General features: G+C 39.2%; 1 protein-coding gene and 1 pseudogene across 2 annotated transcripts in view; both read left to right on the forward strand.

The window, feature by feature from the left end:
• Positions 1-19,213, forward strand: part of DDX25 (DEAD-box helicase 25) — a 30,521-nt gene that overhangs the window by 7,686 nt on the left and 3,622 nt on the right. Inside the window, exons 5-11 of one of the 2 annotated variants that reach the window (XM_069079650.1) lie at positions 156-248; positions 333-435; positions 3,494-3,608; positions 3,941-4,118; positions 11,162-11,399; positions 17,778-17,940; positions 18,777-18,965. In XM_069079650.1, coding sequence (XP_068935751.1) covers positions 156-248; positions 333-435; positions 3,494-3,608; positions 3,941-4,118; positions 11,162-11,399; positions 17,778-17,940; positions 18,777-18,965 — 1,079 coding nt within the window. The remainder of the gene's footprint in view (positions 1-155; positions 249-332; positions 436-3,493; positions 3,609-3,940; positions 4,119-11,161; positions 11,400-17,777; positions 17,941-18,776; positions 18,966-19,213) is intronic. The other variant, XM_069079652.1, reaches the window with a different exon arrangement.
• LOC138154778 (carbonic anhydrase 7 pseudogene) lies at positions 13,302-14,828 on the forward strand (annotated as a pseudogene).

Below are 19,213 nucleotides of genomic sequence, written 5' to 3' on the forward strand. Positions count from 1 at the left end.
GGGGGGGGGGGTTCCTATGAGAAAATAGGGACAGGAATCACACAGGATGAGAAGAAATAGGTAGATTGTCCTGTATTCCAATGTAGGGAATGCCTACAAATAATTAATGTATAAACTAGCCACAGACTTATAAGTCTTTGATTTATTTTTAATAGAAAGGAAGAGTTACTGAAAGGGATTTATGCAATGGGATTCAACAGACCATCAAAAATCCAGGAGATGGCCCTCCCCATGATGCTGGCACACCCGTAAGTCCCAAGGGCTCTTGTAAAGTGACTTGTTTTCATCTCGTAGACTGGCTTTAAGTTTAATGGTTTCCTATTATCCTGTAGACCCCAGAACCTCATAGCACAGAGCCAGTCTGGAACAGGCAAAACAGCTGCTTTTGTCTTGGCAATGCTAAGCAGAGTTAATGCCTCAGAGCTGTTTCCACAGGTAAGAAAGAGGTGAGATAGAACAATCATGACCCTTGTAGTATATGTAATGGCCAGCCAGGGGAAAAAGTACAAAACCCTCTTATCTCTTCTCAAACTGCATTCACTTGTTCATTCTCTTCTACAGTCTCTCTTGGTGATTCCATCAGCCCCTGTGTGTTTAATTATCATCTCTATGCAGATGACTCTCAGAGCTACATATACAGCTCCAGCCTTCCTCCTGAGCTTCAGTGTCACATCACCAGCTGTCTGTTGGTTATTTCAAACTGGATGTCCCAGAGACATCTTAAACTCAACACATCTAAAGTAGAACTCATTATCTTTCCATGCAACTTCCCTATTTCTGTCAAAGGCATTGCCATTTTTCCAGCTTCCCAGTCTTGTAATCTTGGCATTATCCTTAATTCCTCCCTCATTCCACATATCTAGTCACTTGTCAGATATTGCCATTTATGTCATCCCAACATTTCTTGCATTCAATCATCTTCTCTCTTCACACAGCTACCACTTTAGTTCAGGCTTTTGTCACCTCTCATCTGGGTTATTCTATTTGCCACCTGATTGGTCTCCCACTTTCAAATCTCTCTCCATTCCATTTCATCTTCTACACAGCTACGCTTTCCTACTTCTACTTTTCTGACATTTCCTCAGTTTTCTTTGCTAGGTTATTATTCTTCTACTACCCTGTAAATGTCATTTTTCCTCATGGTTCTGTCATTGGCCCTCTTTACTTTTCTCACTACATTTTCTTCTTTGGTGATCTCATCTACTCCCATGTATGACCTCTATGTAAAAGGACTCCTAAATCTATATATTCAGTGTTAATCTCTAGAGTAGTTAGGTGGAACAGTACATAAAGTGCTGACCTTGGAGTCAAGAAGACTCATCTTCCCAAGTTCAAATGTGGCCTCAAACATTTACTAGCTTTATGACCCTGGGCAAGTCACTTAACCTTGATTGCCACAATTCCTCATCTGTAGAATGAGCTGGAGAAGAAAATGGCAAACTATTCCAATATCTTTGCTAAGATAACCCCAAATGGGGCCACAAAGAGTCAGACACAACTGAACCTGACAACCAAACAACATTAATCCCTCTCCAGCATTCCAATCTCACATTGTCACATGCCTACTGGATATCTCCACCTGAATGTCCCATCAACATTCCAGGCTCAGCCTTTCCAAAACAAATTATCTATTCCATTCAAATGTGCTCTTCCTCTAGACTTTCATATTTCTACTGAGAGCATCTATTCTTCCAGTAACCAAGGTTCATAACCTCAGTCATCTTAGAATTCTTCCCTTTGCTTTTTGTCTTATGTCCACTCAGTCACCATGTCCTGGAAATTCTATCTTCACATCATCTCTTATCTTCATTCCCTTTTCGCCATTCATGTGGCTATCACCTTATTTCAGGTCCTCATCACATCTCACCTGGACTACTGCAGTAACACCCCCCCCCTTAATTAGTTTCCCTGCTTTCTGTTTCTGACATCTCCATTTCATCCGCATAATTGTCATTTTTTAGGCACAGGTCTGGCCATGTTATTCCCAGGCTCAAAATCTGTGTATAGCTCCCTACAAACTCCTTAGCCTAGCATTTAAGGTACCCTACAGTATGACTGCAGTTTATCTTTTTTACCTTATTTTATTCTTGTGACTAGACAAGACTGCTAGCTGTTCCCCAAATTTGGTGTCCCAGCACCTGCCTCCACACATTCATACAGCTGTTCAGATGCACTCTTTTCATAATCCCTGCCTCCCAGAATCCTCCTTAAGGTCTAGCTTGGGTGCCCTCTTCTTCAGGAATTCTTCCTGAGTCTTTCCCACCTCCAGTGTTTAGTGTTCTCACTTCAAATTACCTTGTACTTCCTTATTTTTGTTCAAGATTTCTTAAGGGCAGGAGCTGTTTTGTTTTTCTCTCTCTAATACCTTGAACACAGTAGAAAATTAATAAATATGTGTTTCGTTGGTAGATCATTCTCTTTTTTCAGTCTAACCTAGTTGATATTAGGATTATAATACCCTGGCTGGAGCAGCCACAGATTTATACATCCATTTTTCTATACTACTAGCATCATCATTCCTCCTAGTCCATGCAGAGTATTGTGGTTGGTATTGGGGAAACAGGCCTAATGTTCATTTCTAGACTCCAAGGCTTACAGTCTAGTTGGGAAGATAGGAATAAACATACAAAAATCAACAATACTAAAGGGTAGCAAAAGCTAAGTCCTAAATGAGTGGCGTAGACACAAGGGGCTCCAGGACTAGGGAGCCTGAGAAAGGGTCTCAGAATCACAGTGATTTTAAATGGGAAAGTGGAACTTGAATTTGACCTTGATGTACGAGTAGGATTTAAATGTATAGAGAAAGAAGAAACCAACACAGATGAGAGGATTGTCATAGTAATAGTGGATAGATATCTGCATGTCATGTTTGAGAACAGTAGATAATGTTGACTGTAATAGAGGACTCATATAGAAAATAAGTAAAACATAATGTTGAGTCCACATTTGGAAGAGCCTTGAATGCCAATTTAAGAAATTTGGACTTTATCTTGGCATCTGAGAACCATTAAAGGCTTTGGGCCAGTAAAATTAGTTGCAGAGCAGTGAAATAGCAAGATTAATCTGGAAGTGGGATGTTGGGAATGATAGATTTAGGGGGGAAAAAAGCTAGAGGCAGGAAGATCAGTTAGAAGATTATGATAGTTCGTGGACAAGGTGAATAAGAACCTGCATTTATATTATGACTTTCTAGTATTTCCTCTTTGCATTCCCCACAATATGGTAGTACCTAGTGGTTATATTGTTGGATATAACAATAAATATAATAATAAATAAATAAAATAAAAAACACCCTTTGTGACTTTTTCAAAAAGAATATATGATAGTTTGTTTACTATCTCATAAATCTTCTCCTAATCTGCCAGACATTAAATGCCTTCAGTCAAGGTTGACATTTTAAATCCAAATTCTACAACTAGCATTTTTATTCTTCTTTCTAGACCCAGTCCCCAAAGGTTTGTTTTGTAAATTTTTTTCCCTATTCTACCTTAAGTGTCTCTGCTTAGCTCCAACTTATGAATTGGCTCTGCAAACTGGACGTGTGGTTGAGCAGATGGGAAAATTTTGTATTGATGTTGAAGTGATGTATGCTGTTCAAGGAAATCAAGGTATGTGCCAACCAGGAAAGTCTTGCTCTCAGATGCTCCTAGATGGTTGATTTCATTCAGGCTGGCTTCTAAAATAGGCTCAGTACCCTGTGTGGTAGGATCACATCCAACACACTGTTCTTTTGATTGTTATTATTAACCCAATTGAGTTTCCAGGACTTTATCTTGAACATTTACAAAGCCACAAATGGCAGCATTTTGTAGTTTTTAGATTTTGGAACATTTCATTAAGTTGTATTCCAGGGCTCTGTGCTCTGACTTAACCAGTTGGATATTATGAAAGGTGAAACTTTGTATCTAAGAAAAAAATTAATCCTTTTTTCCCCCTCTAGCTCTGAGAGGCACTGATATAACCAAACAAATTATAATTGGCACCCCTGGGACTGTCCTAGATTGGTGTTTTAAACGAAAAGTGATAGATTTGAATAAGATTCGTGTTTTTGTCCTGGATGAAGCAGATGTGATGATTGATACCCAGGGATTCTCAGACCAAAGCATTCGAATTCAGAGGTAATCTCAGAGCTTTGTCTCTCCTCCTGTATCTTCTAATGTGATACTCGATGTGTGTGCTGCTCCTCCTTATGTGGACTTCATCTTTCCTACCTTTCACTATTGTCATTCCCATTAACACCTAATCTCATCATTCTCAGATTTTTTTCCAGGGGCTTTGTAGAGACCTGTGATTCCTGAGATGCCTTGTTTTTGTTTTTGTTTTGGGAGGGGGGGAGGGCTTATATAGAAAAAAAGGTTTTACAAAGCTATTCCAGTTTTGCCTGTGTTGACACATGGGGGCAGCAAAGGCTTGGACTGTAGCTGATTCATAAGAGTGAAGATTTAGGGGATTTTGTGCCCTTGTGCTAGGTTTATTCATGTTTCCTTCATTTCCATAAGCAAATATATGAACAGGGGATTCTGATGCCTACCTACCCACTTTTTAAAGGATATTGTGAGAGTACAGTAGATAATTGAGAGGCCACATTGATAGAGTGTTGGCTTTGAAGTAAGAGACCTGGGTCCTAGCTGTGCCTCTGACACGTACTATCTTTTGGCGTACCAGCGCTCAATTTATTTAACCCCTTAGCGCTCCAGGCAAATTTCTAAAATCAGTAAATTACATATGAGTTGCAAATCTGCACTGGTGGAGTTTATATCCCAGGAGTTTCCTGTATTCATGAACTCAGAGTTCCATGTAAAAAAGTTATAATGGTGAGAAAATCTGATCCTGGAAAGAGCACTGAACAGGGCATCAGGAGACCTAAATACTAGTTAGGGGTGTGGTCCTAACTAGTTTTGTTATTTCTGGCTTCATCTTTTCTGTTAAATGAGGGGATTAGACTGTCTCCCTCCCTCCTTCCCTATCTCACACTAGAGAAGGCCACCATTTGCCATGGATATGATAGATAGATAAAGCTGTACAATGCATACTTCTAGTTATCAGTTCTTTCTCTGGAGGTAGATAGCATCTTCATAAGTCCTTTGTAGTTGATTCGAGTGTTTATAATACTCAGAAAATAGATTAGGGTTTGAAAAATCCCAGTTGCCTACTGATCATGGTCCCTATCAATTTATTATATACCTAAATATTTCTGTATAATCTTACACAAAACTATATAAATGCATTCTGCTCTTCCTATTCATACATGGTACTATTTTGTCATCACAATAATATAAAAAAAAAAGTTTTCCAGGAGACTGGGCAGTGCCCAGGATGTATCCAGTTGTTCTGAACTTCTCTGAACCATTTCAGAGGTGTTCTCTAGATCTCCATAGGACCCTCAATCACTCAAATTTGGTTCTTGACCCAAAATTGGAGACTAGTATCCTATGGTAGCATAATACCTTTTTTATCTTTGGTCTTCCTTTCTCTGAAAACTAAAAAATGTACCTGGCTTCCAAAGCAAGTATGATGCATCCTGGACTCCAAGATTTCTGACAGTTACTTCTATCTCTTCGGATTCTGTGATTCTGAATTAGGACTCAGAGTCAGGGAAATATAAAAGAAAAGGAATAATTTTACTATAGTTTTTCCTGCACTTACAAGCCAAATTCTTAGGATCCTCTCCCACCACCCCTCCCCCCACTTTATTCATCTTTCCTCAGAATGGAGGAAACAAAGAGAGAAAAGCTATAGAAAGTAGTTTTTAAACTGTTCAAAAGAAGTGGCATCAAAAACTCTGCAAGTAAACTATTCTCCTAATCCTTGTCCAGTTCTCCTGTATCATACTTTCACTCCTGAAAAGAGGAGCAGACAAATACTTCTTTCTGGCTTGTCTATCTGCTTTCTAATATGGTATTCAAAAACCATTTTAGTCACTCTTTGATTTTTGCTACTTAGAATACTTTTGGCCTCATTTATATTGCTTGTTTAGGGGTAGGCACTGATCCTTATGATGAATAAGGTTAGTAATTTCTATGTGTCTTTCCTCTTCCAAATTGTTTCTCACTTTCCGTCATATCTGATTATCGCTTTAGTTCCCCATCTCCCCTGTTTATCCTTGTCCTCTTCCTTCATATCTGACTTGGCTTCAAAGGCTGACTTCCTTTTCACTTGTAAGATCAAAACCAGATTTTGTGCCTAAAGAGTTCATGAAATCTGTGCCCTATAGCCAAGGCAATATTATATGATTACTCTATGATTTTGAAGCAAAATATTTCATCTTTAAATATCTCTTCTCCTCTCTCTAGAAAATAAATGACCTTGCCCGGCAGAGTGACCTCAAGCCTGACAAGTTCCCAGAGGAGCTTGGCATTTTTTCTTCTTTTTTTTTGAGTTTTGAACTGTCTCCCTCCCTCCCTCCCCATCTCATACTAGAGAAGGCCACCATTTGCCATGGATGTGATAGATAGATGATAGATAGATAAAACCATACTATCCCATACTTCTAGTTATCAGTTCTTTCTCTGGAGGTAGATAGCATCTTCCTTCATAAGTCCTTTGTAGTTGATTCGAGTGTTTATAATAACTCAGAATAAGTCATTCACAATTATTCTTCACACAGTATTGCTGTTATCACATACATTGTTCTCTGGGTTCTATTCATTTCATTCTTCATTATTTCATGCAAGTCTTTCCATGTTTTTTAAAATCAACCTACTCATTATTTCTTACAGCACAGTAATATTCCATCACAATCATATGTCACAGTTTGTTTAGCCATTTCCTAATTGAGGGCCATCCCCTCAATTTTGAGTTTTTTTTGCCACCACAAAGAGAGCTGCTATAAATGTTTTAGAACATATAAGTTCTTTTCCTTTTTCCCTTATCACCTTGGGAAACAGACCTAATAACGGTATCACTGAGTCAAAAGGTATACTCAGTTTTACAACTCTTTGGGCATAATTTCAGCTTGCTCTCCAAAATGGTTGGATCAATTCACAATTCTATCAATAGTGTATTAGTGTCCCAGTATTTCCACATCCCCTTCAATATTTGTCATTTTCCTCTTCTATCATTTTAGCCAGTCTAAGAGGTATGAGGTGATCTCTCAAAGTTGTTTTAATTTACATTTCTTTAATCAATAATGATTGAGAGCATTTTTTCATGATTATGTATGTATGAATGTATATCTTTGATTTCTTCATCAAAAAAACTGCCTGTTCATATCCTTGGACCATTTATCAATTGAGGAATGAGTCATATTCTTATAAATTTGACAAAGCTTCTATATATTTGAGATATGAGACCTTTAAGAAACTGTTTATAAAGATTTTTTCACAATTTTCTGTTTTCCTTCTAATATTGACTACATTGGTTTTATTTGAACAAAACTTTTAATGTAATAAAAATTATCCATTTTACATCTCAACAGTGTTCTCTCATTTGTTCATAAAGTCTGATAGGTAATATGTTCTGTGTTCTTCTAATTTCCTTATATGTCCCTTTATATCTAGGTCATGTATCCATTTTGACTTTATCTTGGTAAATGGTGTAAGATACTGATTTATACCCAGTTTCTGCCAGATGCTTTTCAATTTTCTCAACAATTTTTACCAAATAGTAAATTAATATTCCACAAGCTTAAGTCTTTACATTTGTCAAGTAAAAGGTTACTATAATCATTTACTACCATGTATTGTATGTCTACTCTGTTCGACTAATCCACCTATTTCTTAGCCAGATTCAGATAGTTTTGCTAATTATTATATAATTTAAGATCTGGTACTGCTAAACCTTCTTCCTTTACTTTTTTTCATTAATTCCTCTCATATTCTTGACTTTTTTTCCAAATGAATTTTGTTATTATTTTTTCTAGCTCATTAAAATATTTTTTTGGTAATTTAATTGGAATGGCATTGAATAAGTAGATTAGTTTAGGCAGAATTGTCATTTTTTATTATATTGTCCATGCCCACATATGAACAATTAATATTTCTCCAATTATTTAAATCTGAATTTGTTTGTTTAAAAAATGTTTTATGATTATGTTTATGTAGTTCCTGGGTGTTTCTAGGCAGATACACTCCCACGTGTCTTGTATGTCTCTCACTACTCTTCCTGCAGGATTTTTGTTGGTGATACATAGACATGCTGATGTTGTATGTGGGCTTATTTTATATCCTGCTACTTTGCTAAAATTATTAATTTTTTTAACTAGCTTTTTAGCTGAATCTCTAAGATTTTCCAAGTATTTATCATATTATCTTGCAAAAAGAGATAGTGTTACTACGTCATTGCCTGTTCTGATTCCTTCAATTTCTTTTTCTTATTGCTATCACTAGCATTTCTAATATAATATTGGTGACAATGGGCATCCTTGTTTCACTCCTAATCTTACTTGAAAGGCTTCTAGCTTGTTCTAGCTTATTTATAAATGGTGCTTGCTGATAGTTTTAGGTAGATGCTTCTTATCATTATTTATAACTATGCTTTCAAATGTTTTTAATAGGAATGAGTGTTGTATTTTTTCAAAAGCTTTTTCTGTATCTATTGATATAATCATTTATTTTTGTTACTTTTGTTATTGATATAATCAGTTATGTTAATAGTCTTCCTTATGTTAAACCATCCCTGCATTCCTGGCATAAATCCTACTTGGTTGCAATGTATAATCTTTGTAATATATTGTTGTAGTCTCCTAGCAAGTATTTTATGTAGGATTTTTACATCAATTTTTATTAGTGAAATTGGTCTATAATTTTCTCTCTGTGTTTTTGCTCTTCCTGGTTTCAGTATCAGTATTTGTTTTATAAAAGGATTTTGGTAGGATTTGTTCTTTCCTATTATAAAATAATTTATTTAATGTTGGAATTAGTTATCTTTAAATGTTTGGTAGAATTAACTTATAAATCTATCCAGTCCTGATGCTGTTTAAGTTCTTAGGAAGCTCATTGATCTGTTCAGCTTCTTCTTCTAAAATAGGTTTATTTAGATATTCTGTTTCCTCTTCTGTTATCTAGGAAGTTCATATTTTGTTTTTTTTTAATTAATTCATTTTAAATTTAAATACACAATAAGAAAAAAAAAGCATTGCCATGTGCATGGCAGAAGATTGAAAATATACAGCAATAAATTTCCATTTCAAGAAAGGCTATGGAGCAGCTAGATGGTGCAGTGAATAGAACACCATCCCTAGAGTCAGTCAGTTTGACCTCAGATACTTGACACTGGCTATGTGACCTTGGGCAAGTTACTTAACTCCGATTGCCTCGCCTCCACCCTCCAAATTAAAAGAAAAAAAAAGATATGTAATAAATCCTAAACATTGTGTTCAGAGCTCTCCATCTTTTCTTTGCTTCCTTTTGAGTTTTTTGTTTCTCTGCTGTACACTTTTTACTTTGTTCTTTTTTTCTCCTTCTTCCTCCTCCCATTCCCAAGAAGGCGACAGTTAAGTGTGGAGATACATGGATACGGATACACACATATGTATGTATATATGTATACACAAATATATGTATATAGATATAGACATATAGACATGCATGCACTTACATACTTATGCTAAGACATCTATAATCATACTCATATATAGACATATACATTCATATGCATTTTTGTAGGACCATACTATACTTGTTTGTCCTCATTCTCTGAGAGTGGATAACATCTTCCTTCATATGTCCAAGTCTTTCCATATTTTTCTGAGTCTACCAACTCACCATTTTCTGTACCGCAGCAATATCCCAACCTCAAAGTGTCTAGTTATTTTAAATACTCTAAAGCAATATTGATTAATATGGCTGAGATATAGTTTAGTTTCCCTATTTTTCTCTTTTATCTCTTTCAAAATCTGTTTTAGCTTTAACTTTCTCTGGGATCACGATTACTACCTCTGTTGTTGTTTTGCCAAATAAATTTTACTCTTGATCTTTATGTTTGTGTGTATTCTTATTTCCCATTACTCCCAACTCCTCTACTTTACTTCTGCCCACTGCCTTGCCTTCCTTTTACTTAACCTGCCGCTCCTCCAGTTGTCCCTCCCTCATCCTCTCCCCCCACCCTTTACTCTCACCCTCCTGTTGCAAGTTCATATTTTTGTAAGCATTCTTCCATTTCACATAAATTTTTTAATTTGTAAGCATAGAATTGAGCAAAATTACAGCTGATAATTGCTTTAATTTCATCTTCATTGCGCTTATATTCACTCTTTTCATTTTTATACTGGTGATTTAGTTTTCTTCTCTTTTTTTAATCATATTAACCAATGGTTTCTCTATGCCATATGGTGTTTGTTTTGTTTTTATTTTTTGGTTTGTTTTTTTTTTTTCACAAAATCAACTCCTAGTTTTATTTATTAATACAATGGTTTTATTTTATTAATCTTACCAGTGGATTTTTTCAGTTTCTGTTTTACTCTCTTGTCCCTGCATTCCTTCCAGAGCTTGTAAGCTTCAGTTCACCCCTCTGCCCTGGAACCAAAACCAGGGACTCCACTCTCCTGCAGGTGACCACAGCTAGCTCTCAACAGCATGTGCTTGCTCCTTACCCCCAACCACAGCCTGAGACACGGTCTGGTTAGCATATCTAGGCCCCAAGTTCAGTGCCAGTGGAAAGCCTGATTGGCCATCTGACCCTCCCACTCACCATGGGTCAAGTCAAAAGTCCTGAAATGGGGAGGGGGAAAGGAGGTTTGAAGTCTTTCCCAATGTCCTCCAGAGTTGTTTTAAGCTAGACAACTATTTTACTCCAACTTTTAATTATTTCAGCTACTCTAAAGCTCACTTTGAAGTATTATTTTAAATTGTTTATGGAGGAATTTGGGAGGGCCATATAATCTCCTGCTTTATTCCGCCATCTTTCCAGAATCCTTGGCTTGGCATTTTCTTAACTAAAAATTGTTAGTGAGTTTAATGTGTCCTTATGATAAGGAAATCTGACCTTGGCCCACAATGCAAATGAGACCTCTCTATTCTCTAGGTATATTTTCTGGTTGGAGGGCTTGGTACATTTTGTGGGACATTTTGGGCTGTTTTGTCCTTGGCAGGTACCTGCCTCTCCCAAGGCAAAAGATAGAGCATTTGTTGAACAGAGGGTGAGGGTGGAACTCAGCCTTCTTTAGGCTGTTTCTAAGAGGTGAGAAAGGCAGCACACAGGTAACTGGCCTCTTCTCTTACAGAGCTTTACAGCCCGAATGCCAAATGCTGCTCTTCTCAGCAACTTTTGAGGATTCCGTGTGGCAGTTTGCCAAGCGAATCATTCCTGATCCTAATGTGATCAAGCTACGTAAAGAAGAGCTGACTCTGAACAACATCAGGCAGTATTATGTTCTGTGTGACGGTAGGAAAGACAAATACCAAGCTCTGTGCAACATCTATGGAGGCATCACCATTGGTCAGGCCATCATCTTTTGCCAGGTAACACTGGCTGGGTTGAATCCTCTCTGAAGGGGTGTGAGCAGATTTCCCTAGATCCCCAGTGTTGTGCTTTGTACAGTGGAGGCACTCAGTAGCCAGGGACACACCCGGTTCAATCATATTTCCTAAATTTGCAGTCTTGCTAGAACTGAAGGAGGATCAGAACTGGGGCATTTTTCATCTCAGAATTCCTGCCCAATTCAGCTTTCCTTCTCCTTTCTCATTCTGCTATTCTGTGGTTGGACTATCTTCTTTTCAATTAGTTTAGTGCTTCCTTCTCCTTCATAGGAAAGAAAAAAAGGCTGTCACGGCCACATCTGCACAGTCTCTTTTTGCTCCCTACAATGCCTGATGAAATTAAAAGAGACACTAGATTTTTTTTTAAAAGAAATTGGGGTTAAGTAACTTGCTCAAGGTTACACAGCCAGTTATTTCTGGGTGTGGTGCTAAGTATCTGAGCCTGGATTCGATCCCCCAGGTCATCCTGACACTGGGGCTGGTGCTCTTACTCTCTGTGCTACCTGGCTGCCCCAAGACACTAGATTTTTTTTTATCTCCAATGCATGCAGCAATTTGGATAGTTTGATGTCTCAAGGTCCTGACTAATCTGGATGTGTAGGAAAGAAGGATGGCAGCAGGATACCCAGGCAGTTTTTGAATAGTGAGCTGAAATGGAACCAAACCAGCATGGGATGGTTGGATAGGAAAGTCAAAGATGAATCCCTGAAAAGGGTTTTGGTGGTAAGAGAGGCAGTATGGTATAATACAGGTGTCTGAGACTCTCAGCTCCCCGAATGGGCCTTTTTACCCAAAATGAACAAGTGAGTTTGTACCTGTGTGTTGTCTCATCTTACCATGCAGTATTCCAGAATATCAAAATTGGAAGGCCCCCACAAGCCATGTAATCCACGCAGTGTGTAAACAACCAGTCCTGCAACCTTCCCAACAAATGGTCAGCCAGCCTTTGCAATGAAGACCCCTAGTAAGGTAAAGCCCAGTACACCTCATTCAGCTTTTGAAGTGCTCTGATGGTTAGGAGGTTTTTCCTAACATCAACCCTAAAAACTGCCTCTTTTCAGCTTCCACCATTTGCTGATAGTCCAAGTCCTTCTTCCATATGATAGCCCTGCCTGTACTTGAAGAGCTTCAGCTCTTTTCTGGAAGATTTAAATCTCCCCAGTTATTTCAACCAATCCTAGACTGATGTGATCTATTAGCCCCTTCATGTTCTTAGTCACCTTCCTTAGTATCTTTTCTCCCTTATCAATGTCCTTCCTAAAGTGTGGTGCCCACATTGTATCCTGTGTAAACTTTTGTTTGGTTTTCATTTGCCCGTGTATGTATCCTCACTGCTGAGCCCAGGTGCTTACAGAGAGCAGGTACCAAATGTTTGTTGAATTGTAATCATGCCATTTCTTTTCTAATTTCCTTTCTACAGCAGAGTTAGTAGGCTGCCAATTTAAGGAAATACTCTAGGAACAGTAGATCATAAACAACATACCAAGAGATTGGATATTCCTTCCTGACATTGCAATAGACAGGATGGAAACTACAATTAATTAACAGCCTTAGAAGCAAGCAGAGTTTGCCCTAGTTCTCTCACACACATATCCCTACCCCAAGCCTCCACTGGGGAAAATAATTCCAAGACTTGCAAGTGAATTGGATTTAAGTGAGAGAGGGCTGTACAAAGTCACTGACCTCACTTTCTTCCCTGGAGACATCTGGGACCAGTGGCAAGATACAGATCAGAATGTCTGGAGATGGCCCCAGATGCAGTGGGAGACCTTGACCTTTTTAAGCTAAGGTCTTTCCCATGTCTCAGTTTGACTGAGGCAATGCCCATTCAGTAATTAAGGCTAGGTGGTTGGTTGCTGTTCTTAGTTCTTCAAGAGGACCAAAATGACATCACTATGCTTAGAATCAAGTTACATTGGGTTCAGTGTGGCTGATCAGACCAATATGAGCTTGAAATGCTCTACCACCGGTTGGACACAAATAGTCCATGTGAATATTTGCGGTGGATTGTCTAAATGTACACATCTCATGTTTCTTTTGTGCTACTTCAATTCTGCTTTGCTCATAGAGCACAGAATCTTCTCTGATGAGGGCACACCATACTGATTAGGCCTGTGCCAGTGTCTCCCATGTCACACAATCAATTCCACAGTTCTTAAGAGAGACCTTGAGAGTGTCTTTGTATTGCTTCTCACCACTGTGTGAGCATTTGCCCTGTGTGAGTTCTCTATAAAAATAGTCTTTTCAGCAAGCATAGCAGATCCTACCAGGCTAAAAGGGCTTTGAAAACAGGCCTGGTGATAGACTGAGAATCTAGGTAAGTTTGGAAGCTCATTCTACACAGTTTAATTTTTACTACATGCCTGCTGTATGCACGGCAAAATGCTAGGCACTAGAGATACAAAGGTAAAAACCACCAAATTCTTATTCTTGTTTGACCTCTAAGTGATGATCTTTGGGGAAGCCACGGCAACTAATGAAATTGTTAAGGTATGGAAAAGTGATGATTCTCCTACAATCAAGGCCCTGGAGGCTTTTAGCTAGGGCTCAGTGGCTCAGCATAGATCAAGTTCCAGGAGCCAGAGTTTAGCCAAGACAGGTGCACAGCAGTGCTGGTGGCTGTAGTGCTATGACTGACCTTCAGAGCTGGGTCACAAGTTACATCCCATTGCCCTGGGGGACCACCAGTCTCCCATCAACATTGTCTTCAATAAGGCCTGTCTATATATGACCCCACCTTGAGGTCCCTGGTCCTGGTCTATAAGACTTGCCTGTCACCAAGCATCACCAACAGTGGATATTCTGTCATGGTGAAGTTCAGTGATGTAGATGATGACAGTGGTGAATGGTGGTCCTCAGTCCTTTAGCCTTACTGGCTAAAGCAATTCCATTTACAATAGAGGAAAAACACAGGTTTGAAACACAGTGGATGGGAAGCCCTTCTCCAGTGAGTTTCATATAATCCTCTGGAATTGGAAAAAGTACAAGACCATCTCAGAAGCAGCTGAAGCCCTGAATAGCCTGGCTTTGGTCAGCATCCCTCTGAGGATCAGAGACAAAAATGCCAGCATGAACATCCTGACAGATGCACCAGTTCATCAGCTTCCGACCCTGAGCCTGTACTACTGGACCTACCCAGGGTCCCCGACCACACCACTACTGAGTGCTTGGATAGTGCTCAAGGAGTACATCACAATCTCTGAAACAGTGGGAAAATACTAGAGCTTCCCCCTCACTGCAAAGGAAGATGAGAAGGTCTGCATGGTAAACAATTTCCAGCTACCAAAGGGAAGAAAGAGTAGTTCAGGCCTTTTTCCAGGCCTGAAGGGGGTCATGCTGCCAGCGATGTCCAAAGGGCTTCAATATCAGTTATGGCCAAGCCAGGTGTACAGCTCTTTGGTCATAGACTGAATTCTCAGAACCATTTGGGGAATGAGGATGAGAAAATGGCTGTTTTGGCTGCACTATTAGTTGCTTCCAATCTGTTGCTAATTCACTTTGGGACTCTTTCTCACCTGATATGGATGCTAGAAATTTCCCACCCTGACTCCTCTACTATCTCATGATCTTCTGACAGCATTGAAAGTGACTAGGCTTTTTTAAAAAATCCAAGCTTGATTTTTTTTTGTGGTGGCTAAGAATTGGACATCAGAGGTATGCCCATCAATTGGGGAATGGCTGAACAAGCTGTGGTATATGATTGTGATGGAATATTATTGTGCTATAAGCAATGACAAGCAGGATGACTTCAGAAAAAACCTGGAAAGACTCACGTAAACTTATGTAAAGTGGAGTGAGAAGAACTAGGACAACTTTGTACACAGTTAGCAGCAATATTGTTTGATGAAGAATTGTGAATGACCTGGCTATTCTCAGCAATATAGTGATCCAAGACAATCCCAAAGGACTCATGATGTCACATACTCTCTGCCTTCTGAGGAAGAACTGATATATTGTTTGAATATAGACTGAAATGTGCTATTTTTACTTTCTTTTTTTCATTTGAGTCTTCATGTATAAAATGACCAATATGAAAATGTTTTACGTGATTGTACATGTATGATCTGTATCTTATTGCTTACTGTCTCGGGGGGAAGGGAGAACAAGGGAGGGAAAGAGAGAATTTGGAGCTCAAAACTTCAAAAAAAAAAAAAGATTTAAAAATTGTTTTAACATGTAATTTTGGGGGAAAATAAAATATATGTGTTTTTTTAATCCAAGCTTGGGGGAAAGTTTTAAGTCTCCCTGGGTTAGAACCACTGGGAGGGCCCAGAAATGCAAGAGCAGGAGGGTGGCTTCCTCCTTTCCGGTCGATGGATTAGTAACTTATAAGGGATACCTCTTGGGGTTTGGCTGGCCTCTTCCAGGGAAAAGGGGCACTTCCCCCTGTCTTCCCCACAGTACAAGCTGTCCCCCTAGGAAAAAAAACAACTTTGTTCTTCCCCCTCTCTCTTCCCCCTCTCCCCCCCCGCCCCGCCCCAACAGCTCTGGCCCCTTGCCAAGCCCTCTACTGTGACAAGGCCCTGTGCTCTAAGGCCATGGGCAGCTGTTTACAAAGACAAAAGCAACCACCCTATCAGGTGGGTGATGCCTTACCAGTGCTGACCTCCAATGTTGAAGCCAGGCATTGGCAACTGAACTGCAGAAGGCAGTCTAACCATTTCACTGCCAACCATTGAAAACAATGATATAATGCCACTTATTTAAAAAAAAATGAAAGAAAAGTTAATGAACTATCCATGGAAGCCTACAAAATAGGACTTCTTTGGAGTATTAGAGAGAGAGGTTTTATCAGCATGCCAGCTTTAATATTACAGGACCTTAGGCAAGTTATTTAACCTGTATATACAACCATTTGTCCAAGTGTAAAAACAAAGATGGTAAATTATACCTACCCTGCCAGCCTCACAAAATTGTAGTAAGCCAAATGAGAGAACTTTCTTTAAAAATGTAATGATATCTTTTATTTTTATATCTCCATTTCTAAAGATACCCTTCTCCACCCATTGCCCTGTCCATTGTGACACAGTATAAAAAAGGGAGGGTGGGGTGCGGCTGTGAAAGGGCAGCTCAGCAAAACTAACCAGTATATCAACCAAGTCTGATAATGTATGCAGTATTCTATACCCACAGTCTCTCCCACCTCTGCAAAAGAGAGAGAGTAGTACATTTTCTCAATTCTTCTGGTCATAATTATGCAATGTTCATTTTTGTTTTATTTTTTTTTCATTTATCACTATGTTATTTTCTAGGTTCTACTTATATCACTGCATCGATTCAGTTCAGATTTTCCTATGCTTCCCAAAATTCTTCATATCTGTCATTTTTTTTTTTGGAGGGGGTAAGGCAAGGCAATTGGGTTTAAGTGACTTGCCCAAAGTCGCACAACTGGTGAGTGTTAAGTGTCTGCGGCTATATTTGAACTCGGGTTGTCCTGCCTACAGAGCTGGTGTTCTATTCACTGTGTCACCTAGCTGCCCCCATAGCTATCAGCAGCACGTTAATACTCCATCATATTTATATTTAACCATCCCCCAAACAATGGGCATCTATTTTTGTTTCCAGTTCTTTGCAACTACAAAAAGTGCTACTGTCAATATTTTGATGTATATGGGACCTTTATTTATATCTTTGACTTCCTTTATACTAGTACATGTCTAGTACTTGAATCTCTGAACTGAAAGATACAGACATTTTTGTCAGATTCTTAGCATAATTACAATTACTTCCCAAAATAGTTGGGCCAATTCATAGCTCCACCAAAAGTACATTCATGTGCCTGTGTTGTTTCTTTTACCACCTCTCCAACACTGACTCTCCCCATCATTATGTCCTCTTTGCCAGTTTTCTGGGGGTGAGATAAAAATCTTAGAGGAGGGGGTACACACAAATTTCTCTTACTAGTGATGTGGCACAATCTTTCATATGATTATTAATAGTTTGCAGGGTTTTTTTTGAGAATTGATCATGTATATCCTTTGACCACTTATCCATTGACTCAGTCTCATACATGTGTGTATACATATAACACATATGCTCCATGTATGTATCATGTGTGTATATATATCGTTCCCTATATATCTTGAATATTAGACCCCTCATCAGTGATATCAAATGGAACTACATTTTCAAAGCATTTCTACATCTGTAAAGCTCAGGACAGATGTACAGTGTTGTCATCGGGGGCTGTCTTTCAGTCCTTCAGAACTGCTATAGGAGAAAGAGCAACATACTGTAAAGGGTTTACATTAGTTAATGGGACATGAAAGGCTGAATCTTCCCGCTCTTCCATCCCCCATCTCATACAGCAATGATGCCATAACCTTCTGGGTGTATTTTTTTGGTTTATTTTTCAAACAGACTCGTCAAATTGCAAAGTGGCTAACTGTGGAGATGATGCAGGATGGCCACCAAGTATCTTTGTTAAGTGGAGAGCTGACAGTTGATCAGAGGGCTTCAATCATCCAGAGGTTTCGTGATGGGAAAGAGAAGGTCCTGATAACCACCAATGTCTGCGCTCGAGGTGTGGGCTCTGATTTTTTTTCTCAGGAGGTATAGGTATTGACTGTTTTGGAAAAGCTTAAGGTTCTCACAAGCAGTTCATTCATTCTTTCCAGATTTGTCCTCATCAAGGTTAAACTCTTCATCTCTATAAATTCAGTCATCTCATTCATTCCTCTGAAATCTCTCTGGACTTAGAGGACCACAGGTGGATGCATACTTTGAGAAAGGAGAATTTAAGTTGATTACTTCATGCTATTAACTTCAGCACTAAAGGGAATATTTTAATAGATTTGGCTTTACAGGTGTGGTTAGGACCTCTCCTCCATATATATTTACCTTAAAGACAGATCTAGCAGTTACCTATTTCTAATCCAGCTTTGTTAAGAATGCTGTCCAAAATACGCATTTCATTTTTTGGAAAGCAAGCTTGTCTATCCCATTGAATGATAATTCCATAAAATACTTGGTTATTGATCAGCTTTTCCTCCTGGGAGAAACTGTGGGACTTGTCAGTCAGAATCATTTGTCAATGTTTCTTTCTTTCTTTGTCTCTCCCTCTTTCCCTCCCTCCCTCCCCCCCTCCCCCTCTCTCCATCTCCCTCTCTTTCTCCCCCCCTCTCTCCATCTCTCTCCCTCCCTCTCTTTCCATCTCTCTCCCTTCCTTTCCTTCTCCCCCTTCTCTTTCCCTCTCTCTCTTTCCCTCTCTCCCTTTCCCCCTCTCCCTCTCCCCCCCCTCTCCCTCCTTCCCCCTCTCCCCCTCCCTCACCTTCCTCCTCTCCCTCCCTCTCCCTCTCCCTCCCCCTTCCTCCCTCCCCCTCCTCCTCTCCCTCCCTCCTTCCCCACCCTTCTCTGTAGGAATTGATGTGAAGCAAGTCACAATTGTCGTGAACTTTGACCTTCCTTTAAACCAAACTGGTGATCCAGACTATGAGACCTACCTCCATCGAATAGGACGAACAGGCCGCTTTGGGAAAAAGGGCATCGCCTTCAATATGATTGAAGTGAATAAGTTGCCCTTACTTTTCAAAATTCAGGATCACTTCAGTAAGTAATGCATTCTCCATAAAGTGAACTATATAGCTCTGTTGGCCATGTTGGTTCAAATTAAGTCTTCCTTCCTCCTGTCCCATCCCCATCCCCAAAATAGACCACAACCCCAAAATAAGATACTGCTGAAAGGAACAAATATATACAGTATATACACTTATAGATAATATCATTAGTAAGACCCAGGTGTTTTATAAGCCAGTTTGGGTGGAAATTATGTATGGTGTATGTTGAGTAACCCAGAA

Source organism: Petaurus breviceps, unplaced genomic scaffold (genome assembly GCF_028583685.1).
Source record: "Petaurus breviceps papuanus isolate PSGF00001 unplaced genomic scaffold, PetGlider_PUasm1.0 91133, whole genome shotgun sequence".
NCBI lineage: Eukaryota > Metazoa > Chordata > Mammalia > Diprotodontia > Petauridae > Petaurus > Petaurus breviceps.